At 46.7% G+C, this 27,477-nt stretch overlaps 1 protein-coding gene across 5 annotated transcripts; it reads right to left on the reverse strand.

The window, feature by feature from the left end:
* Nucleotides 1–5,363: 5,363 nt before the first annotated feature.
* On the reverse strand, nucleotides 5,364–25,093 carry SAP130 (Sin3A associated protein 130; the record flags this gene model as incomplete). Of its 5 annotated transcripts, none has more annotated exons than XM_082003840.1 (20): nucleotides 5,364–5,522; nucleotides 5,755–5,868; nucleotides 6,550–6,653; nucleotides 7,541–7,666; nucleotides 7,968–8,213; nucleotides 9,614–9,975; nucleotides 10,719–10,823; nucleotides 12,073–12,247; nucleotides 13,277–13,579; nucleotides 16,191–16,312; nucleotides 16,580–16,721; nucleotides 17,792–17,893; nucleotides 18,165–18,255; nucleotides 18,459–18,609; nucleotides 19,200–19,324; nucleotides 20,176–20,300; nucleotides 21,823–21,934; nucleotides 23,056–23,214; nucleotides 23,816–24,051; nucleotides 24,982–25,093. In XM_082003840.1, the coding sequence occupies 20 exons, from the start codon at nucleotides 25,091–25,093 to the stop codon at nucleotides 5,364–5,366; spliced, it is 3,171 nt and encodes a 1,056-aa protein (XP_081859966.1). The 5 variants fall into 5 exon arrangements, with proteins under 5 accessions (XP_081859966.1, XP_081859965.1, XP_081859964.1 ...); XM_082003839.1 differs by having other exon boundaries at nucleotides 7,968–8,216; XM_082003838.1 differs by having other exon boundaries at nucleotides 7,968–8,216; nucleotides 12,073–12,250.
* Nucleotides 25,094–27,477: the final 2,384 nt, after the last annotated feature.

Consider the following 27,477-nt stretch of genomic DNA (forward strand, 5'->3'; position numbering starts at 1 on the left):
AGAATGCTGGCAGTTGCATCACAAGAGGGATGGAACAAACACAGGGAGAAAAGCCTATGCAGAAAAAAATGATAGGCAGGTACCATACATCAAGGGTAGGAACTTGCTTAAGTGTAATACCATCATCACCATGAGACCTAAACACACATCTGTCAAAAGGGAATAAAAGCACAGACACGTAAGCCACAGAGAACACCACGGAGAACTGGAAGCCACACTCAGCTCTTGTGAGTACCAGGCTACTTCTTTAACCACCAGAGCATCCCTCCAACTCTTCCAAGTATTTAACTGATGGCTGAACTGACAGTACATACACAGAACGAGGAGTGTGATAGGCATTGAAATTCATGGAACGGTAACTCCCTTCCTTCTCTGCGCATGCAAACAACATAAGCTTTATCCATGAAGTTTCATCAGCCATTGTAAGAATCATGCGAACCTGAACTGAACCAGAACTGGCATAAGACGTGCTGAGAGATGTGCGTCTCAACACGAAACATGTACACTTGCAGCACTTACTTCGTTTAGGAATCCTCACCTCAAGGTTTTAGAAAGATAATCTGCATAAGTAACAATTTACAAGACCCAATGAAAATTATCCTTTTTCTTTTGACCTCTACCTTAGCAAAAAGAAAAGCGTAACTTTGATGAAGTAACCGTAATTTTCTTCAGTGCCTATTAAAAGTTACCTACTACGGCAGCTTGGAAGCTGCCTAAGTTATCACTGACGGCTAGCTGCGTTTCGGGGGGAAATTTATTTATTTATTTATTTGAAACCATAACTCTTCGTTTTAAATTGAAGACGTGGCAGGGGGCAGAAAAGAGGTCTTCGCCGCTTACCAGCCTCTGCAGCAGGCAGAAGGGGCCTAACAACGGCGCTGCGCCCATCGCCGGCCGGCTCCGGCGGCGGGCACCGTTTCCCGGCCCCGGCCGGCCCCTCGCCCCCGAGCTCACCCTGCCCACGGGGGCAACCTCGGCGCGAACAGCGCGGCCCGGCAGCAGATGCACACCCGAGCGGCTCCAGGGACGCTGACTCTGCAAAGGGCCTCAGCCCGCTACTTCGTGACCAGACCCGCCGGAGACACGGCACAACGCTCCGGTGCCGGCGCTCCTCGGGAGCGCCCCGCTGCTCTCCCCCGCGGGCGGGGGGTGCCGCCCGCTCTCCTAAACAGCCGCTCCCGAACCGGAACGCCCGACCCGCGGTACAGCAGGCAGGCCCCGCGCCCAGCGCAGCCCCGCGCCCGCGGGGACAGGGGCCGGCCGGGCCCCGCCGTCCCCCTACCCCGCGGTCCCGCCACAAACTTTCCGGCGGCGTTTCCGAGGGTTCCACCAGCCACGCCGGCAGCGCGCCACGGGACGCGGCCCGGGGAGCCCCCGCAGCCCCGCCGCGCCTCGGCCGGCCCCCACGGAGGGCGCAACCCGGACCCCCCGGCGGGGCAGAACCGCCGCCGCCAGGGGGCGCCAGGGGGCGCCAGCCCCCCCGGTTGACCCCTTCCCTGCCGCCTGGGCGGGCGGGGGCGCCAGCGCCTTCCCCCCCGCCCCCGCCCCCGGCCGCGACCCCGGACTCGCCCACCTCCTGCCCCCGTCCCGGGCCGGACGCGGCTTCTCCACCTCAGCCCAGCCGCCGCCGCTGCTGCCCCACCGCCTCCTTCTCCCGCCTCATGGAGCCATGGGCCTGGGCGAGGCTCCCCAGAGAAGCGGGCCCGGCGGGCGGGGGGAGGGGGGCAGGGCCCGCCGCGGCCGGGCCGGGAGCCGGGCTTCGCGGAGCCGCCGGGTAGCGAGGGGAGCTGGAGGACTGGAGCGAGGCCGAGGGAAGGTCCTCCGCTATCCCGGCAGCCTCCTCCCCGCTTGTGAGGTAATGAGGGAAAAATGTACATAGTCCGCCAGCCTCCCGTCGGCCCCGCGGCGCCAGCGCGACCATAGAGAAGGGGGGGACACTCTTCCCCCCTCGGAACCATAGATACCAGGGGCTTCCGTTCCCAGTCGGAGGACACGCGGGGTCGAGTTCCCTCCCCGTCACGTGATGAGCCGCACGTGCGAGGACAAACAGTCTCGGGGGCGGGAGGGGCCACTGGCGCGCGGGGCTACCCCGCCCCCGGCCGCGCACTGACACGGGGAGGCGGGGGAGACAACCTCACGTGACGGGGGTGCTGCTCTCCCATTGGTCAGCAGGTGCTGTGACGAGGCCTCCGGAGGAGGGGCGCGTGGTCGGAACCATCCATTCCGTGGCTCGGGGTCTACCCCCGTCCCCGGTCCTCCCCCAGTTGGCTTGGTCCGTCCCGCCGCGCGGGGCTCCAGGCGGTGACGGCAGCGCGTGCGGCGGGTCCGCCCCGCCTCAGGGCTGAGGGGAGCCGCGGGGGCCCCGGCCGACTGCGGCCCCTTCTGACAGCTTCGTCCTCTCCCAGCGCGGGCAGGAGCCTCCCGGTGAGGGGACGGGCAGGAGGGAGGCCCGGAGGCCTGTTCTGCCGAGGGTTTCAGGAGAACGTACGTACCGACACGGCTCCGCCAGAGCGTTATTTCATGGGGCCTGGCAGGGAACAAGGGCAAGCGCAAACTGATTTTCGGTTCAGGCAGGCGGGCAGTCGCTTGTGTTGCTGGGGTTTTTGCAAAGACAGCGATAAAAAGCAGCCTTGAGCACGGGGCAGGTTCTATTTGCAGTGAGATTTAAAGCACGTTTCTGGCAGTAGCACAAAGATAGCGAGTGACACAACCACGCCAGAACAAAAAAAACCTGCTTCTGTAACATTTCTAACTGCTGCTTGTCTCCAGTGGGGCACCCCACTCCTTTAGCCATTCTACACAGCCTGTCTGAAATACCACAGAGAAATAGTTACTCCATTAACAGCTTTAGGACATGTTGTAAAAATAGAGGCTCAATATACACTCTTAGAGCAGAAACATCTCTTGCAGGGGATAGTTTTGAGTGGTGATGTCTCTGGCATAACTTTAAAAGTCACAGTGTCCTGGCTCTATGAGGTGTTCTCAGGGTACAGCAAGTTAATGTGAGAGAGGAACCCTGCAGCAAACCCCAATGCTGCTTTCTAATTTCCTGCTGAGAACATAGGCAAAACACTTAAAACTGAAGAACACATTTTGCGGATCCCAGTATAAGCACACTACACATTCAATCTCAAAAGACAAATAAACTGGCGTAGCTGTTCAGGATTGTAAAGGGGAATTTCTGTACACCATTCCTGATTTAAGCATGAAGAATAAATGAGAGGCAAGAAAACATCAGTTAGAGACATCCAGTTGAATGTGATCTTACTTTCTCCTACAGCATCTATATGGTGTCCACAGCACTAGGACAACAGTGAAATTATTACTATTCTAAGGGTATGGAATAGCATAATTCTAGTCTAGATAATAGTTTTCATAAGCTTGTATTCAAGACTAAGGTTACTACAGGAGCCTTTCTAAAGAATCAGATGAGAATAGCCTAGAAGAAAGGATTAAGAATGAGTTTTTAACCGCTACAATCTTTTTTTAAAGACTCCTTCCCTCCCTTTCCCCCCAAAATACCTCACCCTTTGCTGGTAGTGCCTTGGCTTCCATCTGAAAGGCCTTCACCAATGCCAGGAAATGGTTCTCAACCCTACAAAAGGCAGCTTTATAATCACGCGTGAGCTTCTTGCAGAGGCTTTATGAACCTGGGAGCAGTGGTGGTGTGTTTTATTGCCATGACAATGTCAAACAGATACTTGACCAGCTCTGTGTGTTCTGTTCGTGAAGCACAAGAAGTAGGTGATAAGCAGCAGTTTCTTTGATTCCCACCTTTTAATGTCTTACCTTGCACATTTTAGTTTGTGCTGTGCCAGAGGCTCTTGCATTTCAACATACATGTGTACACGCACGCGCTCCTTGTGGGCTTGTAAAACTGTAGGGGTATTTTGATGTTTTCTTTCTTCTAGCCAAGAGAAATTGTTTGATATTATTATCAATTATCGTAACAATTATCATAACTTTCCTTTTACCAAAGTTACAATGCTAGTATAATGGTATTGTATCTTACCATGAAAGTGTTTCTATTTTAAAAAGTAAAATCAAACTAATATGAAAATGAGACTGCCATCCAGACAAATCCGAAATAAGTGGGTTTTGCATGTGTTAAAAACACAAGAACAATGTGAATATGGGTATTTTACTTACTTCTGTAGTTAAAAAAATAATCAGAAATAAGGAATTAAATACCATTTTTTCTGCCTTCTGAAAGGACTTAGATCTGAATAAAGTCAAGGTAACAGCCCTATAACTGGATGAGGGGGAAAAAGTATTCTTAAAACAAAATTAGTTCATGAAACTGAAACCTCCTGCTGAGGACACTTAAAAATGAACCGATTTGGCAACCTTTCTAAAAAATTAAGGTTAAATGCACACATGCATGGGGAGGCAATCCATACTGCATCATTAGGAGCTGAAACATGAATTACTTTCCAACATTGTTGCTTCTCCCCAAAACGCTTCTTTCAAGGCTTTAACTTGGTTTTGAGTTTACAGGTTGAATAGTTTCACTAGTATAAAGGTATACAAACTGCTCACATACAAAAATCTCCCAAGTCCTTTATTAATGTTTTTCCGAATGTATGTGGTACATACAATTAACATTACACCAGCTACAAGAAGTCCTCTGTTGCAAGAGGTACTTCAAAACAAGTATCCCAGAGCACCAACATAGACACACACACACAGAGACACTACAAAAATCACTTTGAAATGATCCCCCCCCGGCTTTTTTTCCTCTTTTTTAATTTTTTTTTTCTTTTTTTTTTTTTTTAACTTGACAGCTAGGACTTCTGAGCCATTGGAGATTCTGAATGTGGCAGATCTCCTAATGCAGTGGCACTGGTTTAAGAAGGCTACTTCAGACACTGGAAGGTCAGAAGAACAAGAACTGAATGGGGTAACTGAAAGCAGTGTCATTTTCAATGCTTTGCAGCATAGCTGCTGCCTGGGTCGATACCTGTATGTCAGCCTCCTGGTTGTTGCCTGCAGAATCTTCTCCTGTGTTATAGTGTATACACACCTTGTGTACATTTACCCCTACACTGCAGAACAGGAGAGCACTGTCCACCACACATTGCATCACTAGTTCCAACTAGTAGGCACTGACACATCAGGAGGGTTAAACAAATGGGACTGGAGAGACTTTGAAAAGGGATGGGCCTGAGAGAAATCTTTGTTCATTATGACAGATCAGTGACAATCCCTTCAGGTCACCAGGCTTCACATGTCCATCTGTTGCCATCTGTTCCCTAAACTCATCCATTTTATTCAGATGCTCTGCTTAAAAATAAACTCAAACTACAAAAATGTTCAACTCAATTCTGTACACGTTCTCCATTTCCAGAGTCACTATTGTGGCTTTAGACCTTCTCCTTTCGCTTTAACTTGGATACTTTCTTGACAGTTCCGTTCTTGTTTAGAAGCTTCAAAACACGATCCTTGTGATCCAAGACCTTTAGCATGGAGTCTCGAGCCTCATTGATTTGATCCATCACAAGTTTACACCTCTGCATATTCCCCTGAAATGAAACACTCATCATTAACAGCAGACTGTCTAGTCTAAGCAACCACTGTACCTTTTCCTAATACCATTTGTAACTGATGACTCTGCAATCACAGGTAGCATACTTATGTGATTTTTTTTTTTTTTTTTTTTTTTTTTTTAAAGCTAGCTTTAGGTCTTGCTAACCACAGTATTTTGTAATTAAGGGTAAAGCAGTTCTGTTGAGTAGAGAGGCCACAGGAACCCACCTGTATCAGTTCATTGATTCGATGTAGGTCGTCATCAGTTGCTGCCTTTTTCTTGGGAATGAGTCCCTCCTGCAGGGCAGTCAGTCTCTCGTACACATCATGCTCCAGGTTCGTCTAAAAGACATTAGCACTCCATGAGAAGGTTCACTGCTAGGCCAGCCAAACATTTGCCCACATTAAGAAAGCTACACAGAGAAGATGATAATCTGTTCCCCTCTCAGCTGCTCATGTTAGTAATTCAGAAGATGGAGCCTCTGACGTAGAGTGTGGCACTATCATTCTTCCTAACAACCTATTTACAGGATTGCTCCACTTCTGAACAAATGTGGATCCTAACCAGAACTGTTTCCCCTATTTCTCACAATACTATTCCAGGAATGCAGAGGTTTTGGGGAGTTTGGTGCTAGAATGCAGAGCACCTACCTCACCCCCAACCTGAAACAGAAGCATCCAGGAATGTGGATCAGTGCTGCCTCCTCAGATCAGCCGCACCATCCCAAACAGACGCTTCTTCAGACCTGTGCATCAGCAGGAGGGAGTTGCCAATTTTGATCATCTGTACAAAATACATCAGCTCTTATGTCTGGATCAAAACCAACACTAAGTTTCCAAGCCACTTATGCCACATTCCTGAGAAAGGGGAAAGCAGGTCCCACTCCCTTTGGGCACTACACACCAGCTTCTTTATGGTATCCCAATGTCAGATGACCATGTACTGAGATTGTAAAAATATTCTCCTGTCTTACACATGTGTTCCCCCACGTCGTAGGAAGCCGGCAAGCCCTGTTCACCTACCAGCTGTAGTAGCTGTGCTGCGCAAAGATGGACCTTCCACCCTTGTGCACGACAGGATACACCCTTCTGATTGGCAATCTCCTGTAGCATAGCCTTCTTCTCTTCTGTCACCGGGAAATGCAAAGAAGTGTTACTCAAATTTCAGGAGCTCACCAGGTGTCTCTTCTCCAACAAAAACATTAACCTGAATCCTGCTCTCCGTACATCTTAATAAATGAGAATGAGCAACGCTTTGATTCAGAGGTGAACAGCTGCCCATCTGCCATGTATCTGACAGCTCCTCTCGCTTATTAATAGGCTATCTGTATTTCCAGAAAAATTCTATTATATCCCATTTTTCCCCATTTAAAGAATGTAGTGCTCAGCATTTCAAACACACGGCATGAAAAAGCAGAGGGTCCATCCTTTACCACTAAAATACATATCTACTCCCTCCTTGATGTATTTAGCTACAAAAACCCAATCTGCTTAAAAATTCTAAGATATGAGCTAAAAAGCCTAAAAACCAGCATCCTATCTCTATTTTCTTCGTATTAGAAAAAAATCTTCTAGTTATACTAAAGCTAGGATGTTTCTGATTAAATTGGCAAGTTTGTTAGGTAGTAAGAAAATCAGAAAATTAAATTGTAGCATATCACCATAGCATGTCACTTCTATAAGGATTACTTTCTTTAGGAAGTTTCTATTACTGTAAACACATTTCTCAATATGATTTTTTTCTTTTGCAAAATGACGGTTAACTCTACGTAATGTCCTTCCCTTCTTTTCTCCTCCATCTTGAAAGCAGAAGAGATTTAGGCAACATCTAGCTAATGAACGTCATTAGCTCACTTGATCAACCCTTGCTTTCCAAATCGCAATCAAAACCTTTTTGTGGGATTGCTTATCAACACCAGCTAGCTGAGAATGCTCCTAAGACACCCTGAAGATGTGCGCTGGAGTGGTTCATCCCAGGTGAATGAAACTCTCAAACTACAAGCAGCAGACTGACCTTTTACCCGGACATCACTGTATCTCTGAAAGTGGTGGTAAGCGGCTTTCCAAGGATTGCGATAGTGACGGAGCAATGTGATAGGCGGCCTTGGACGCACAGGGACGTATCTTACACCTTCCTCATCTAGAAAAGGATGCAGGGAGAACTGTATTATTAAGCAGGCAAGAGTAGGAGACCAGCATGACACAGTAACTCCAGCAGATGATCAGTAAGCACTACCTCATGCAAAATTATGCTCTATGCATTGAGAAAGGTCATTTTCCCCGAACATCACTATACAGAAAGTGCTGAGGAACCGATACTGGCATTCTGTATTTTTTGTATTTAGGAAGCGGGAGAATGACAGAGCACCTTTTCTGAGAAACAAATGGAAGAGAAAATACAGACACTTGAGTAGGAGAAAAGTCATTAGAGATGGCATTACCAATATACTCCTTTGGAGGAGACTTGCGCTTCTCTGCCTTCACCAGCAAACTTTTGGCAGTGGATTTCTCATCATCAGTGCTGTTTGTTTCCATCATGTCCCCTTCCTCTGTGGAGATGACATGCTGCTGCTTACGAGGTTTCTTCCTTGGGGAGGCACCAGGTGGCAAATCACTTGGAGGCATTGAAAGGTTGTTGGCCAGCAATGCCAAAGACGGAGACACAGTACTTGTAGTCAAAGGAGGGACTGCTGAGAGGAAGAGGAAAAGAATCCAAACCATCAGCAGTGTAAAGGTAACACACTGGCATCGTTTGAACACTACCTCCAACAGTCGTTCCAGTTTCAGCACATTGTGAGGAGCGTGAAGTGTATGTGCACTTCAGCTCCATATGTCTAGCAGGCCAGATATTAAGCCAGCAGCAATTGCTAAGACAAGCCTATACGCTAAGGTCCTTAGTGTCTCATGTAGAAAAGCATAAAGAATGAGAGCAGAGACAATTGTCCCTCAGTTCCTTCATATTTGAAGCTGATGTTAGTTTAACGCTACAGAAAGAAATCCATGCTAACATCTGCCTTGTGTTACTGTAGAAAAGGTATCTTTGTATGAACGCCAGCATGGATCACAGTCAAGCGCAAGTCCCTTTCCTCTTGTAATGTAAGTGGAGAATCATACGCAATCCAATTGGGACTGCGCTACTTTCCATGCAAGAGCCCACTTGTACTGCCAAGTCAGCAGCACCTATCAGTAGGTTACTGCACCAATCAACACACCACTGAAGGCAGGCAGTGGAGTGACAGGTAGCTTGAGGGGATACTCCCTGACATTCAGAGGGAGAAGCTCGATCAGCCATGACTAACGCCGCAGCAGAAAATGTTTGGGATGGGATCTCTTGACAATTTGGCATACCCACAATTACCAGTAAGAGACAAAAGAACTCTGAAGAGCTTAGTGCTATCTGCCTGTGTTCCAGGACATCGGTAGCAAGCAGCTTCTTCCATCAGAGGACAACATACAGCTTTAAGGAGCGATAAAACCAACAACTAAACCAGAACTCTAATACTCTGATACATGAATGTGGGAGGCATTCGTATCATTTTGCCACTGTATAGTGCCTGACCTGAGATTCATAAGGATCTGAACTTTACTGATCATACCATCCAATAGCAACTATGGCCAGCTGGATAAGGCAATGTAAAGAATATTTTTAGAAGTTCTAGAGAAAAATATCCACAAATCACAGCAGGGCCCTATGAATTCCTACTCTGGTCACTAATTCTTCACATACAGGAACGGCCCTCGGACCTGAACAGTAGGATTTGTGAGAAAACTAACTGAACTGATCCATAACATACTGGTACTGTTGCTGAATGTGTGCGTTTCAAGCAAGGAATTCTCTCCGACTCTTTGGAGTTGGATCATCTTAATGTGAACAAAGCAGCCCAAATAACATGTGATTTCATAGGAGATTAGGGAGAAGGCAAAGAAAAACTTCATGAGTAACAAGGCATACGGGAACCCTTTGACTGCTGTTCTGTGCTGCCATGAATGAGATGCAGTTTCATTTTCAGGATGGACGAGTTGAAATCCTAATTTCTCCCCTGACTCAACAACAAAAGAAGCAACCTGATGATTAACAACCACCCACCGGATACTGGTCGCATTATGTCCATAGGTTCCACTTCCTCTTTGATTTTTATCTCTGGTACCGCAGGACCCAGCACTGCTGACAGGGCACCACTCATGGTTGATGGAGGAGCGGGTGCTGCCACAATCGTGGTAGAAGTTGGTGGAGCCGCCGGGACAGCTCCTGGAATGGTGGAGAGAGCTGCTGCAGGCTGCGAAGTGGGACTGGCTGCTGCGATGATTGTTGGAATGGCAGAAGGGGGCTGCTGGGAGGTAGGGGGGACTGCAATGGTGGGCTGCTCACTGCCTTGGTTAGACACTGCCTCCATAGACACAGTGACCGGAGCGGCCATGGACACATGAATTTCAGGTTTTGGCTTGGCACTGTAACATAAAAAAAGCAAAACAAACTGAAGTTAATTGCATCTCAGTTATGACCACCCAGCACAAAGTGAGTAAGCCGAGCTGGATTCAGACTATCCAGTTTTTCCTGCACCCACAATTAACACCTGGCTCAGCAATGTTTTTAACAACAAGAGAAGGTGCCATCTCAATTATATCTCTTCCTCCACTCCCTTTCTAATCCTTACTATTTATTATAGATGCTATTTTCTTCCACTCACTGTAACAAGCAAACCTCAAGACTAATTCCAGGTAGCTTCAAAATACTTGTAAAAGGAGCAAGACAGTTTCACGCTGCAGACAAGAGGAATTTTTACCCAAAGCTGTACTGCCCCCTCCGCCCCATTTGCAAGAGCTCCCACTGTGGGTAATAGTTCTAAAACAATATATTGTAAAGCCACTGAACATAACTGAAGTAGGGTAGAAGCTCCATTTACCTTTCTTCAGCATTAATTTTCAAGTATTATAAAAAAAAAAGTTGAGGCCTATCCTGTACAGTATTTTTTGTTTCTGATGATAGCTCATACTGACATATTTCAAAAGGCTACTGCTTCAGCTTCACAACAGCAGAACTAGTCAAGTCTGTTCAAAGTTGTCACACTGACAAATTCAAAATAGCCTAAGTTTCCCAAGAGAAAGGAAAAACATTCCAATAGCCAAAGAATACAAATCAAACAAATATAATGAATTATTACGATGCAGTTGGTTGTTCCCTCAAGTCTTACCCAGCAGGCCTTGGTGATCCAGATGTGCTTCGCATAGTACTCTCGACACGCGTGCTAGCTACTTCAGGGGGCTGAGGTGGAATTAAGCTTTTCCGGACTGCCAGCCTGTAAGAGACAGACAGATCTAAGATACCAACCTCTCTGATGCAAAGACAAATGCCACTGAGAGGAAGGACATCAACCCTCTCTTGCCCAAACCAGGACAGGAGCTACAGCTGCATCACGGCACTCTCTTCAGTGTAACTGATTCGCTACAGAAAGAGTCTCGTTTTACTTTTCAAATTGGATGTTAAGTTTTATTTTCTTTAAAGATAAAACATTAGTTGCTCTGGCCTAGTCTCACCCCTATTTAAGGCTTCTCCAAGAATGCCAGCTTTGCTTTCACCCTGCCAGTCAGAGCATCTTACTGAGAGTGCCAGGCTCCAACAGTGGGCAAGGGGAGGTCTGGCCATGCCACTGTCCTCCGCTGCTAGTTCAAGACTGAGCAAATCATCTGGAACTAAACAGTGCTCAGACAGGCATCTGCTTTGTTTAGTTGGACTAGACTGGGTAAAAAGCCTGACTCCAAGACCTCAGGGCCTGAACATGGGTATTAGGCAGCACAGAGCTGAATACAGAGAAGTATTTTGGAGCCTCCTGTGGGGCTGGAAATCAAACTGTTGTCCAAAATAATCAACCTCTCAAATGGAAACATTCTTTAGTGATCTACTTCTGCTTCTTGCATTTCTGTTTCAGTTTTACCGCATCTCTGCCTTAAAAAAGGTTTCCACACACAAAAAAGTAATTTTAGTCTCATAGGACACATGAGTTCCAAACGTTTTCAGTTGTTAGTTGGGAGGAAACACATTCTTAATTCTAAAGCTGTCTCTTGCCTCTTTATTCAGGCACTGAAACTGAGATAGGCAACACAAAATATTTTAAGAGTTTAAGTTACTCCCTCCCTTTTCCTAATCAGATTTCACAGCAGGGTACTAATCCTATCCTTTCTATTCATCCACATATTCTTCCAAGAAAAGCACTGAAGACAAAGCACGGAATTCTAATTTTAGTAGATTACGAACTCTTTGCTTCTATTACGCTAAGCAAGAACACCTCAAATCCACTTTCCCTCAGAAGGTCACTTTCAAGAGCTGGGAGACAAACTGTCCTTCTCATTTTATTACTGACAGCAAGAGGAAACTATATCCTACCCTGGGGGAGGAAAAGAAGTGTGCTTCTCAGATCAGCAGGTTACTTACAGCTACTGCTGACTGAATAATCTGCTAGAACTTTTCTTCTCTCCACTGAAATGACTCCATATAGCCGCGCTAGATTGCACAGAAGTGTCATTCACGTCATCTCCAATTCTACTCACCCATCTGTGGTTGGTTTCTTCCGTAGGATGCTGGGGCGTGGGGAAGAGCCCTGGGCTGGTGCACTGGCACTGGCACTCTGGCTGTGGGTTTGCACAACTGTAGTTGCTGCAGAAGCAGTGTTGAATGTGTTGCTAATAGGATTGGCTACAATGGTGGCTCCATCTGCCAAGACTACTGCTGGGAAGGATGGCCATTGACACAGCAGAGAGAGAACAGATACAGAGAGGAAAAAGCAGCAGTTACTTAAGGAAATTTGATGACAAAGCAGGTGTTTGTGGAGCACATGTCGTCTGTGCTCCCTTGACTCCTTCCATCTTTAACTGCAGTGCTTTCAGACTGTTCTGTAAGTAATACCTTTTCTACAAGCAATCTGATCATCACTGAACCTTCTGCAGGGAAGATGGAAACAACCCCCTGCCTAACAACTGCTGCTGGGGAAATAATCTTTTCCAGAAGAAATGGAAAATGCAGAAATCGCTAGAGATTGCCAACACAACTGGGTCAGAGCAACACTCCTGGTAGAGTCTACGTGGCAATACATGCCACTTGTAAGTAGGCACCATCAGCTGTGTTTATATTCTGACCTGCCAAAGCCTGTTTGGCCAATTAACAGATGCAGAGCGTTCAGACTGTCATGAAGTCACCATGCAGTATGTCTGCCAGCTTTGCAACAACATGTTCTCTTGGTTGCCATATCCCATTTCTTCAGTAAGTTGCATCAAAAAACAAAAACCCTTCAGTAGGGTTTCATCAGACCAATCATTTTAATGAAAGACGGTTTCTATCACAGTCCAAGATCAGGTCACCAACTGCTGAAGGTACCTGGCTGTATTTTAATTGCTACTGTGATCTAATGTGTAGTTTGGAGAACACCATTTACTTTTAAATGGCTTTTCCACAAGGTCTTACTGAAGAGACTTGTTTAAGCTCAGGCACTACCCGCCTTTTCCACTGAAGTAACCCATTCAAGGCTACTCTGACACTCCACCCAGTATGCTTAAAAAAATAAATTAAGAAATAGGTAAAAAAATATTTGCTGGGAGAACATGCAGATGAATGTATTTAGTGCGCACTACTGGACCACAGAGACTCTAACAAGACCACTAATCAGAGTAAAAGAAAAAAAATTAAGCCAAATTTGCAGGACAGAAATTCAGTTGCTCTGACTAGGCCCAAAGCATGGCCTTTGCTGGTTGCTCTTACCTGAGGTCTTGGTGTCAGCTTGTGGCTGCTGAGCACTGATTGGTGCTGGCTGCAGCCCCTGCGTGCCAATTGGTGCAGCAGGGTGGAGTCCTTGCGTCCCAATTGGTGCTGGCTGAATGCCCTGGGCACTGATTGGTGCTGGCTGGATCCCCTGCGCGCTGATGGGTGCCGGCTGGATGCCCTGGATGTGACGGGCATGAGACGCATCTACAGTCATCAGCTGCATGGGGTTGAGGTGGACAGTGGAGGCCACTCCGACACCGGTCTGAGCCGTGATGGCCGAGTTGGGCGCCTGGGCTGAAACTGGGAGCAGCAACACAGACACCTCGTCACGCCTAGCCAGTGGGCCACCTCGGTTCCCCCCAGCACCTCTCACTCAAATATTTACTTTCAAAGACTATCTTGCTTTGAAAAATTAATTTTCCAGCCTGCTTGGAGCAGTAGTAAATTTAAGAGTGGGGAGGCCAGATTGTCTGCCAGAAAAATGAGACATTACTGTTTACTTCCATGCCATTTTCTATTTCAAATCACAACAAGAGAGAAAAGATCAAGTTTAATTCTATTTTTAAAGTTACAACTCAAATTACATTTCTGTACCCAGCTTCCAGTCTTAGAAATCTGGGCACTATTTTTGCTCAGTATCTTATTTTACAAAGCTTGGAAGTACCAACACTTGCCATTTTCCCTACTTAAAAAAATAAGTAAAAAAAAAAAAAAAAAATCAGAAGTCTAAGCAATTTCTTTTCAAAAGACAGTCTTTCCACAGAGCTTATCATTACATCAGTTAAAAAACTCCAAACCTTTGACTGTACAAAAGCAAGCAGAGAAAGCAGAGACTCAAGTGTAAGTACCTTAAAACAGGGCTTACTTCCTTATCCCCTTTCCCCAGCCACATTAAGTTTTCCTCAGCACAAGTGGACAAACTGTTCTGAAGTTGAGTACAATCATATCTGACTCAGAATGAGGCTCGCAATTATAGGCTGCATCCCACAGCTCAAATGAACACAAGATCTTTTTGTGACAGAACAATGTTCCCAATGAAGCACCCATTCTAAAAAGTTCAATTCATTTATTTGAATTTACAGCTCTAAACAACTATGATTCCATCTTTCCAGATCTACTGTACGGTGTATTACACTTCCCCCAGGCAGCATTTAACAATGCAGTTAGACTGCCTGCAGTTCCTGGATCTCCAGATTTCCAGTCTTCACAGAACAGTACCATGATTTCTGCAGCCATACACAGACTGCAAGTGTGAACTTGCCAACAGTAGACTTGCTTGCTAACAATGAAGAGCCCTCTCATCACAGAACAAGCCGTTTTTGTCATTGTCACAGGATTTTGATGAAGTTCCTGTACTGACAAGACACTCTAAATAAACAGTTGTCAAAAACCTGAAGTCTGGCACCAGGTCCCTGAAAATGGCTTCTATATAAAGTATGGCACATTAATTCTCTTAGTGGAACATCTTATGTGAAACACTTGTTGCAGAACTTTCTATCCAACAAAATCCTTTTGGGAGACCATATAAACAAAACCAGCATTTGGAAAGCCAGAGACAACATTCTTCCTCAAAATTCTGTATTAACACTCCTTATCTCAGTTATCTTTTAAAAAGTCTCCTCTGCACTTTTATCTAAGCCTTCACTGTCTGTGCTCAGTACAGATGCACATCCCTCCTCATACCTTGAATCCCTCTGCTTTGAGTTGTCATCAGTTACTGCCATAACTTCAGAACTGCCAGTACCTTCAACTGATGCTTCAAATCAATTTAACAAGCAAAATGTCTCTGCCAATGAGCTCTTGCTGAAGAACCTATATCTGCTTTTTTAAGAATTAGCATTATCCTACCGTCATCCCAATATGCTACCAAAACTGAAACTCCTGACCGTCTGTAATCATGTCCTATCAGGGGCTCAGTAACTGCTCCTCAACCACAGCTGCCAACACCAACTACCACTACTCACCTGTGCATTCTCCCTTAAAACCTTCAGCCAAAGTGCAGGAAGGTACAAAAACCCCTCACCTGCCCCTTTTCAGAATCATTTAATCATCCTGAGGCCCACCTCAAATCCTGACATGACTCATAGTCAGGACTTGCAAGTTTTCACTGGAATTTCAATGACAGAAAGAAACAGGTCTCCGTAACTCAATCCCCTGTGCATATCCCTGTCCCCATAGCAAATGGGCTTTGCTACCTCCAAGTCCTTCCAAATTCCCTCTGCGCTGCTCAATGGTAACATGCTGCCAGCAGACACAGATATTCCATGAAAACCCAAATTCCTAGGGTTTGGGCTGTGGAGATCACCATGTTGTAGAGGACAGTCCTGAAGCACTCAGTAAGGTAAAAGCACTCCAAATTTTGTCACAGAGAACGACAAGTTTGGGTTGACTACATGGGCCCACATTACACATCCTTTTTGACTTCTGTAAGTTACTGCAACAGTTCAAACATGTTAGAACACTAACACAGGAGTGTGCAACACCACTTACTTCCTCCATTTTTGGTTTCGGTTTCTCTCTCAAACTGTACACTCATGTGGAAAGAGATTAAAATGGGCTTGTCAGAACAACAGGGAGTAAAGAGGCATCAAGGAGCTGGTTTGATTTGGAGTAGCTAAACTCTTTTGACTTGTAGAATCAAAAACTTTTACTTCTAGAGATGCAAACTCTCAAATATCGCATGTGAGACTCCTGTGAAAACTGTTACTAGCTGTGTTTAGTACCTCTGGAGTAGTTCAGTAGCCCTTGCCCATGAGTTTTCCCTTCAGCCAACAAGTCGTCAAAGACTTTTTGTGACAAATTGTCAGAAACGAGTACAAAAGCCTCTCAACTTCTCCCACCACTAAAGCTCATACATAAGCCAACAACTGAACATAGCGGCAAGGTCAGCTTGTCCCAGAGCTTGTCTTACCTGGATATTGGCGAATGGTGGACACTGAGCTGGTGATGGGGGTATAGGTGTGCGCAGTCAAAGGATAGGCAGAGGGCGGGTATGTTGGTAAGAAATACTGGAACTGGACAGGCACCGACTGCCTACAGGCATCAAAGAGAGCAAGTATTATACACCCCATTTCAACAGTTCATCTTCAACCCCTGCCTTTGGGCCACGCCCTCAGTTTTGTAATCTTAACGGTCGTAAGCTAATGAGTATCTCAACTATCTAATTCAAAACTACCAAATCCCCCCCCTTCCTGTTTTTTTAAAACCCATTATTTCCAGCATATCAGAACCTAGAAAAGCAGCAAGGCACTCAAAACCTGCTCACACACACTCTCATCCACAGAGCTGTTATTTCCCCACCTGTTGTCATTTCTGGTTTCCATTGCTACTGGGTTTGGGGATGCCCGGTGACTAGAGAGTGGTATGAGATTACTCCTCTCTGCTGTGTAATCAGACTGGATCCGGGGAGAAGTGTGCGTAATTTGCTGAGGAACCACTTTAGCTGCATAAAGACAAACCTGTAATCAGTTAAACAGTCAAAGGAAAAGTTGGTAGACACTGCAAAGGCAAGATTAATTCTCCTGGCAAAAACCCCAATGCTACTTTCTTCCCCCTCAACCCAAAAAACCCCATCCCCAGATGATTTCCCATCTAGAGTGATGACAGGTTACCTCAACAGGAAGAAAGAGCAGAGGAAACAAAGCATTTTTCATCAATTTGTACCAGAACAGATTGATATTGTATAACAATAACTTGCTAACAGAGTAAGTTACTCCAGTGCTCAAATGATTTTTTTTTTTAATTATTTTTTTTTTTTTTAGGATCAGCCCAAGCTTTTACGCTGTCAGGCAATTCCTCATCCAAGTTTTCAAAACAGAACTTGACAGAGACGAAGGGAAACAAGATCAAAACAGACAAGTGTACACAGCCAGAGGCTAAGAAAAGAAAGAAAACACCTATGAAAGTTTTACAGAAATCACTGATGTATGGATATATACCCTCACTCCTCGGAAATTTACAGCAGGGAAAGATATTACAGGATTTCAAAAGAATAAGAAGGTGGTCAGTGGGAAAACAGATGAACCAAAGGGAACTTATGCAGTTCTGTAGGAAACATCTCAGGCAAATTCCGCATCCAGGCAAAGTTCCCACCTTTAGACCTTAGTGTTCTACCTCCAATGAACACACTAATCAAACTCGACTAGGTTACACCTAACACCTCAAGAAGCACAGGAGGGAACTTACAAAACAAACTACAAAAGCCATATTCTAGCACCAAACAGTTGCAACTTCTAGTGTATTTCAGAAGCTGCACCATATGCCAAAAGGCCCAAGTTCGTCTAAAAATTCAAATGAGTAAGTTAGTGAGCCATTTTATTACTTACTCCTCCTAGAACATCTATTTCTTCCTGGTATTAAAAAAGCTATGCCACAGTAGACCTCTTAATTGGCTTCTCCCAGCTTGAACTGATTTTTCTTCCCCTCCTTTATTTGCTAATATGCATAAACACTGCTAGCACAGAAAAATCGAAGCATCAGTTACACATTCTTCCTAAAACTGAAATCACTCACCAACTGGGATGTTTGAGGTTGTCACAGCTGTAGCATGAGAATGGGAGGGCATTGTCATGGTGACAATGGTGCTGGTAGGCGCTTGGGTGTGAGACACAGAACCTAAAGAAAAAACCAAAACCGATCTTTCTACGGAGCCCTATCACACCGGTATATCTAGATCCAAATAAAGAGGGCAAAACCTCCAAGCCAGACACCAACCCCCCCAAGGAACCCAACAATCCTCTCCTGAAGTTTGCTCATGCACTTCCAAATGCAGTCTTTAGCATAAATAAAGACTTCCTCAAAAGTAATTAGGTTCCATCTCCAAGAAGGAAAAGACAACAAAAACCACACCCCGCAACTCTTCCACAACAGCATTATGAATACTCACCAGCTGTGGTTGCTGAAGCAATGGTATTCGTTGCCAAAATAGGTGCCACTGTTGCTGCTGCTACTGGAGTACCAGTACTGAAAATGGTTTTCTACACAAAGAAAAGAAAATCTTAAAGATCAGTACCTTTTAAATATTTACTTAGGACAGAATCATGCTGCATTGACTGCAAAGAACATAAATTTCTAACCTAATACAAACTCTTTTCCCAAATTTAATCTTAGCCCTCAAGATATGTAAAGGAGAAAGATGTCTAGAAGCAGCAAGAGGGTTCCTTTTCTTCTTGCAGTTTACCTGAGCCATGGTGTGGAGCTGTGGCTTCTGTGTTCCTATAGCTGGGTGAGACGGTAGTGTAATGCGAGTAGCCGTATCCCTCGGCTGTGCAGGCCGCTGAATACTAATAGCTGCAGAAGGCGGGTGCTGCTGGATAGACAGGGTGGGTCGACTGGAGAGAAAGAAAAATAATCATGAGGATAACCATGTGGACACTAAATCTGGAAGATAAAATGCAGGGACACGCATCAGGCCTTGGTCTCCTCCTCTGCGAGGACAGCACTGCTATCAAGTACATGGTAAAGCAGCGTGAGAAATTTTAACTACACTGTGCTGTCCCCATCTGCCCTACGTCCCCAACTAGGAGGGCAGACTTATCAGTAACTCCAATCAGTTCATAAAAAAGATTTTCTGTCAGGGATGCTTTTCAACATTCACGTGTCATTTTTTCCACCGTATCTTCATAAAGAAAGATGGGCTGAATTAGCCACAAGTTCCTACAACAGAAACTCTGTTTTCCAGCAAGCAGGACGTAACTGATTCATTAAGCTCTTTCCTTCTAAGAGCACAGAGCAACAGTTCACGTTTATAGTCATTTTAATTCACAGAACTGTAAGCATTTGCACTGTGCAACCATTACTATTTTTGTATTACATTATCCCACATCTAGAGGATTACCAGCTCTGGATGATTAACACATACGTTTCCCCTTCCTGCAGCCTCCGTAAAGTCAGAGCACTGTAGCTTCCAAAGTGTCCTTACCTGAGGGTTGATTCCGTAGCATGTGCTGCTGTTGTAGTTATAACAGGGGACTGTGCTCTTGTGGCTGAGACAGTTGCCACCACAGCAGGAGGAATAGTGCTTGAAGTTGTCACAGGAGGACGAGACTATAAAAAACAAGTCAAAGAGAGACACATTCAGAAATTCTGCTGTTTAGCAAATAACTAGGAATTACTTGGTTAAAACTGGTTTTCCTACAATTTATCACTAAGTTTTGGCATTCTAAGACATTGCTAGTCTTTCTGAATTGATCTGCAAGCTCCTAAGCAGATCTGTCCTGGTTTTCAAAGCATGTACATCACAGGAATCAGTAACCAACAAAGTTAACAAGACCAGATCCCTTGAAGGTCTTTAGGGAAAAAAACCCCAAAACCCAAACGTCAGTTCCCTTCAGAATGAAAAGAAACCCTGATCCAAGTATATACAGGAAGTCAAAGGTGATTACGTCGGGATCCTAACTGAAAGCACAACGTAAAGATGTTTAACCCTTTATCTGAATATTGAACACTAGTACTGTTGCAGGGAGATGGTACCTACAATCTTCTCCTTATATGTGTATATAAGCTGAGATACACAGAAGCACATAAAAATGAGATTATTTTAATTCTACATCAATACATATATTTAAGAATAAATCAACACAGGCATATCACACTCAAGTTTGAAAAGTTTGGTGCATCTGAACTAAATCCTCTTCCCAATTTCTAAGCATTTTGGAGACAGTTAAAACCCCAATTTCTGGCAGCAAGACTACAAAGGAAATAAAAGCACAGGACTAATGCAACTATTTCACTACTTGCTGTTAGAAACTGGTACCCAAGAAACAGAACTGGAAGAGAGCCGACAGTAGCCTCAGCCCAGTAAATAGGCAATTACGGGTTATATATTACAAGCAAGCGCCAGGAAGAATTTGGAGCCGGTGGTCAGTGTTCTGCAGAGCTGCCTGGCTGCTACCTGCCTGGATTGGCTGATGAATGATGTGCTGAACTGCTGGCTGAGCTGTAGCTGCATTTGGCAACTGTGAAGCTGGTCTCAGGACTGTAGTTACTTTAGAACTGGACATCACTGCAGCAGCCGCTGCACCTGGGAAACAAATCAAGCGTGTTAAAATACCGTGCGCCCAAATGGCTCCATTACGACCACAGCGGCAGACTGTGATGTTAGCTGGTATGTATTTCAGTTTGAATGTATAACATATGTATGTCAGTTCAGGTGACATTGGTTTAAAAGTAAGGTTTGCAACAAATATACGTAAGGTTCACAAAGTATGGGGGGGGAAGGGTAGGCATTATTTGAAATGAATTGGCTTTTTCAATACTTCTTATTCCCCTATAATAACCTGACATTGCAAATCCAATCTTTTTCCATTCCAAGCTCTGGAAGTCAGTACAAATAATTCAAACTGTCTGATTACTAGACTAATGTGTAAACAGGTCACCCAATACTAATAGTAATCTCCCTGCACCTGATGAAGTTCCGAAGAAAAATACACATGCAATAGAAGAAAAACAAAACAAGAAACCCAGCCAACTTTTAAAGCTGCAACAACATAAGACTTCAGTTAATTTGTCTACCATTGGCTGTTGCCTGATCAAAAGAAATTGCTGTCAAAGGCAAATAGCCTTGAAATCATTTGATGGACTAGACTGCGTAGCTTCTGTAGATGTCCCTAATTGAAATTAAAATTATTACCTCAAAAAGTAATATTCAAGCTGAGAGAATAAAAGGAGGATGAAAAAACCCCACAAAAACATGCATTAAGTGACAATACAAATTTTGTGGCAGCTGTCCCACAAGAATCAAGTGAACAAAACTACATTTTACTTCAGCTACAAAGCTGCACAGTCCTTCCACCTACTCTAATAAAAGAAGATTAGGTCTCTGCTCGTGCCAATTTATTTTTCTTGAGTGATCACATAACATCAAATATGAAAATAAATCAAAATATAAATGGTACTTTGAATTCAAATCAGTTTAAAGTTGAACTAGAAATGCAACCCATAAGCTTTTCTGACTGCAATTTTACTTTCAAAATCAGACAGACTGTACTGAGCACAGGGCTTCTTTTAAGGGGCTGATCTCCTTTTTTGTAAGCTATAGCAACCAAAATTCTGGGAGACAAGAGCCTGTAGCTAGCGCTGGCATTTAACTCAAGGGTAAATCCAAATGCACACAATAATATAATAATGTAATATAGTGATCCTGTGACAGGCGGGTACAAAAATATGTGCCACAACTGCTCAGGTGCCACTGTCATGGGCGAACAACGCTTGCTACCAAGAACGTACGTGACATTTTGTAGGACAGATCAGTCTATATCAATGTCTATTTTTTCTTGAAAGCATTCACTGTTTTAACAGCACAGAACTAGAATAACAGACACACTGGTATCTACCAGCATTTTAAACACTGTCACACAATCCCGCCCTAAATGGCTGAAGGCAACATAATGCTTAGAAGGCCAGCAGTCACCTATTCAGGCTAGCAGTTTTAACAGCTGAAGTATTAGTTGTGCTAGCAGTGAGGAGAATTTTTAGAGATGAAGGCACCTTCTGAGAGGCTGCGAACAGAAGGCAGGGATAGCACAGCACAGCTAGATCTTTACCTCGGGGCAGGTGAGAAGCTCCAATGTGTAGTGGAGGCCCGGGAGCACTACTTCTGATGATAGACATCTGCACATTGGTGGCCATGATATGATGCAAGTTACTAGGATGCCCCTGCAGAGTTAAACAAATAACAAAACCCAAAATAAACGATGAGCTGTGTTGACAAGAATTAATGGCCACACTAACAGTATTACCACATGCAAATCCCAAAGACAGAAAAGACATTTTGTATAAATACTTGGTGTACAAAGGTTGCATGCATTACAAACTGAGTGGAGAAAGAGGCAGATGTTTCTACAGGATAAAGTTACAGAACCTGCTGACATTGTGTGTGGAAGATGTAAACATTTCTGTATTTCATTGATCTATTTTTCTGGTTGGCATGTGGGTGACAGTCAGCCAGCAGTCACCCACATACCAAGCAGAAAGATGGCCCTTCTGCCATTAGCAACTTTTAAGACACAGATTCATACCAACTGTCCAGTAAAGTCAAGAGAATAGTGGGAACCTGGCAAATGCTGCAACAAATTAATACTATTTTCTAATAATGCTGGACTTCCCAAGAATATTAATGAAGATAAAAATCCACTGAAACTGCTGCACATCCTTAGCCAGCCTAACTCAAATCAACCTAAAGGCACTTCATCCTGAGACTTCAGAGGTTTAGTGATGAGCATGCTGACAAACTAGTCACAAATAACAAGGAGTGGCTCTGCAGCCAAAGTTCAAGGGAAAAAAAAAAAAATCTAAAGCATTATCTACACCCACTCCCCTCCAAATTTTGTCACTAGTTGTTTACTAAGAATACACTGCAAAACCATGAACTGTTCACCAGTTTCTTCTGATCTGCTCCCAGAAAAGCTAAAGAACACTGCAGTGTTGAATCCCAGCAGTTTGTCTGCGCTAGAAAGTCTCCAAGTGATACTGAAGCAGCAGGAGCTTTTAAGGAAAGAGTCAGCTGCACAGCAGCTTTTGGATAGGTTTCTGCTATCGCAGTCTCACTGTGCTATGTCAGCTGGATGAGAAGAACAAATCAGCAGCTTTCTAAAGAGCTAGTCATAATTGAGACTGAGGGTTAGGGCTCCAAGCAGAACTGATCCAACAACTAGTGGCCACTGAATGGGGAAGCCTGCTCTCTCTACCGTCCCTCCTGCTACAAGAGTCTACCTCAGTTGTGCCAATATTAGTATTGATTTGACCACGCAGCGAGCTAGAACATAAAAAACCCAGACCTGTTGCCCACTGATTGTTGCCACAGGAATTGTTGGAGCCTGTGGTATGTTGCTTTCCATGGTCACAGTAACCTGCCCAGGAACCTTTGTCGGAGCCGACAGAGTTGAGGGTGGAGCAGGAGCAATGGGCCGGCTGGGCATAGTGGGCTTCAAGGGAGGCTACAAGAAATACAAAGACAGAAACGTTAACCAGGCAACTCCAAGTGAGAGCTCAATGTTGAAGCAGAAATCATTTTTGGGGGTCAAACCCTGGAGACAAAGTGACCTTTGTGAAAGGATACGTATGGTTAAGTGTTTGGAGAGGAAGGGTATTTGTCATTTAGAACTATTCCACTTCAATTTGGGACAAAGAAAGGGCATTTTTTTTGTACTGGAAATATGCAGCTTCTAACATACAGCATGAGTCACAAGTGGAATCTGTTAGGGCTATGGTATTCCCCTACAGACACTGGGAGTTAGCGGTTAATTTGATACTCTCATCCACTCCTGCAGAGAAAAGGGAAGATTTCAGAAACAGACCGAAATCACTCTTAAGAGATAAAGAAAACCCTCCCCCCTCAAAAATAATGCTGTGAAACTGAAGTCCTTAGTGTATCATATGGAACAGCTAAACCCACGAGGCAGCGTGCAGTCAGAAGCATGCACGGAAACCTTAAGAAACAAAAGCAGGCAAGTTTTTGGTGTAATTTACTTTTGCTCAACACTAACTTGTAACATAGATTGTACTTTTCCCCCTATGAATGGTGAACCCCTTCGTTACCTTCATAAGTCCATCTGAAAAGGAAAGTGGCACAGCTGGAGTCAAATGTGCTGGTGGTGCTGTCACTGTCACCGGGGCACCAGACTGGACAGGGTGGTGCTGCGTCAACATCTGAACCTGTGGATACGGCCGAACCACCACTGGTTCCTGCTTTTCCTCTCGAGGTTGTATAGAGCCACCAGGGCCGATGTGCTCTCTAGGAGCAATCTCCGAGTCGCGACTAGATTCATCAGTCACTAGCAAAAAAAAAAAAGAAAAAAGGAACTCTGAGGAAAGATATAAAAAAAGGTTAACAAGTCTGCATTGGTCACCCAGCGGGTCAGAGGTGTGACGTCAGAAACCCACACGTAAAAGGAAACAGCCTACATAAAAGAATTTTTCAGCCTGACTGTTGCGACTTGAGGATCTTATAGAGGTCTTTTCCAACCTTAATGATTCTATGACGAAAACTCTAGGAGCCCTGTCACTGCTTCAGCCCTTTCAGAACTGAAGGGCCTTGTAATGCTGGGCAACCTGGGGTCACCCCTGAGAAGTCCCTCCAAACACCTTCTTCAAAGAAAGATTGACTAATTTTTCTTTCAAGGGAAAAATACGTAATTACCTAAGTAACCACCACGAAGTGCCACATCAAACAGGTAGTATTAAAAAGTCTTAATATAATGCATTAAGTACCTGAATATCACGCTGAAAAACAAGTATAAACCCTCCTGACAATGCAGCTGCTCCCCCCCAGTCACCTCTGGCAGCCTGCTGGAAACCTGCGATCTTGGCAAGGGCAGCAGTAACTAGACTCGGGGCTCCCACCCCATTGCCAGCGACAGGGAGCGTTCCCACACTCCCTAACGACAGGCAGACGGCGAGCCGTGGGGCGCAGCCTGCCGAGCAAACGCGCCTGAAAGGAGCAAGGGAACGACTCTGCCCCGACGGCCCCGGAATCGGCACCTAAACTGATTTTCACGTCGTTCTTCCCATTCGCGACCGAGGCAGCTTTCGGGCTGATTGCCACACGCCGGCGGGGCCGCCCCGCGCCTCCCGCTCAGCGCCCCGTGCGACCCTGTCCCCGCACACCGCCTGGGACCTCCGGGGACACCGGGATCCCTCCCTGCCCCCGCAGCCGACAGCTGTCGCGACAGGGCGCGCCCCCGCGGGGCCCGGAGCCCGCTTACCTGTGGCGGCGGGGGCGATGAGCCCGGCGGAGCCGCTGGTGGGGATGGGCGGCGGCGCTGGTCCCAGGCCGGCGGGTGGCGCGCCCGAGCGGGGGAACTGCTGCGAGCTCATGTCTGCCTGCGGGCACCGCCGACCGTTACGTTGCGTCACAGCACGTCGCGCTACCGGCGACCCCCTTCTGTCCCCTCCCCTCCCGCCGCCTCACGGGGGGCGACGACACCCCCGGCAGGCACCACCCCCCGCCCCCGCGGCCAGTGAGGAGCGACCGTCCTAATGACCTCACGAGGCGGCGAGCCAATGGCGGGGAGGACGGCGCTGGCCAATAAGGGCCGGCCGTGCCGCCCGGGCCCGCCCTGCCGTGCCGCCGTGAGGGGCCGCAAGGCCCGGATGTTCCCGGGAGCGCGGCGGCGCCCCGGGCCACCCCCGTCCGCACCGATGGTGGCCTGCAGCGCCCAGCCCGGCCCTCCCCTCCGCTCCTCTGACCTGCCCCCGACCCTTCCCGCCCTCCCGTCCCGGTCCTGCCACCGCGCATGGCCCCGCCGCTCCGACGGAGGACAGGTCCTCACTCCTCGCCGCCGCCTCAGCCGCTCGCGCCGCTCCGCAGCGCTGCCGCCAGGCGCGGGTTCCTCCCCCCGCCCCACGGCCGCGCACTGAAGCAGTGGCCTCCGCCCCCCGCCCGCAGGCCGTCTCCGGAGCCGCCCTCGGGCCTCGGAGCGAGGCGGTGCCGGGCGCGCTGCCCGCGGTGTTACCTGTGTCCGGGGCGCCCCGCGGCAGCCGCCGCTGAGCCGCCGCCGAGAACGGGGCTCCGCTTCCGCCGCTGCAGCTGCCCGCGGCGGATTGGCCCCGGTCGACCCCACCCTCCTCAGCGCCCCCCCAGCCTCATTGGCTGCCGCAGCCCTCCCCGCAGGACTGCTGGGAGGTGTAGTCACGCGCGCCCTCCAAAACGCAAAGATCTCGCGAGACGCGTGAGGGGTGGTACATTGCCTGGGCGCGCTATTGGCCGTAGGCCGCGGAGTTTCCTGGGAAACGCGGTGTGGGCGGGGCCAGCTGACGGCCGCACCCCCGGCGGTCACCGCGTCCCGCCCCGGGGCTGGTCCCAGGGGGCACACGCCCACCCCCCGCGCCCGTCAGCAGCCGCTCCGCCGGCCGGACACACACCGCCCTGCGCCCCCGGCCGGTGTCGCGGGCAGGGCTGCCCGCCCGGTCGGACCCTTTCCACCCTCACGCTTCCCATTTCCGCCGCCTCTCACGCCAGAGCGGCGCGGGCCCGAGCGGGGAGGGCGTTACGCGCGACCGGCACCAAGGTACAGCAGACAGGCAGATGAGGTAATTCTGCCGATACGTCTTGGTGACGAGGTTTGCTCCTCGCTGCTTCTTTCCAAGCTGAAGCACGCGAAGCAGCACGTTGCAGCCGGGAAGAGCTCCGCAGAGCGTGAGGCACCGGAAAAAAGCAGAGCAGATTGTAACCGCCGGCCTTATGGGGCGCTGGCCCTGCGCAAGATAAGTCGTCTTGCTGCTGTAAGCCTGCCGTGTCCAGGGAAAGGGGACTTTGAAAATAGACTGCATTAATGAACACCTGACTCCAGCGTCCCTGTTGTCTCTGGCATCAATATTTCCTACTCACTGGGACAGAGGGCAAAAAATAAATTGGAAAAAAACCCCAAACTCCACCACCCCAAACGTTGGTGACAATGCGCACTGCAACCCTGAGATGCTGCCAGTCCAGGGCTGCCTGATGTTTGGTTACACACACCTGGGAATACCGTTACTATCTTCCATGACATTGGTCTCATTTAAGTCCTTGTGTCTTCAGGCTCAGAGATGAAATCAGATAGACAACTGTCATTTTGCAGAGTTTTAGTAATACTTTAAAATGAAACCAGAAGGAAAACCTTGAAATTACAGAATCACATATGAGTAATCCCTAATTTTGCCTTGCAAACCCTTCAGGTTTGCGTCGTAAGCAACCCTGCAAACAGCTGTTGAGGAAGCTTTGGGCATCGACAGTGGTTAGGTTCGCTTCGGAGGGATAGTGGTCTTCAGGATGACCATCGAACAGGACTTCAGACCTGTCCTGTGGCTTGCCTCTTGGGACACTGCCCTGACCCTTGCCAAAGTTACCTTCCCTGGCTGGATTCCCAGCTTTATTCTAGTTCAATGAATGAGATGAGCAGTTCTGCTCCTCCATGCCCATGGCTCAAAAAGATCACAGTAACGCTACAAAACCTTCAGAGGATGTGGCCAGATTATGTGGCCATAATCGGACACAGAGCACATAAAGAATGACTAAATGGAGTTGGCATCTTCAGGCTGGAAAAGGGACAGTTCAGAGAGAGTTCTGATAGAGAGCTGTAAAAGGTATAAAGAAGATGAATGAAGAACAACTGGCTTTTTCAGTTTCCACTCATATTTCCACTGTAGACAAATGAGCAAATGAAAGAAGCTGTTCTTTGCACAGAGTGACTAAGCCGCGGGACTCCTTTTGACAGGACACA

This window comes from Phaethon aethereus (assembly GCF_964289735.1).
Source record: "Phaethon aethereus genome assembly, chromosome: 9".
Classification (NCBI taxonomy): Eukaryota; Metazoa; Chordata; class Aves; order Phaethontiformes; family Phaethontidae; genus Phaethon; species Phaethon aethereus.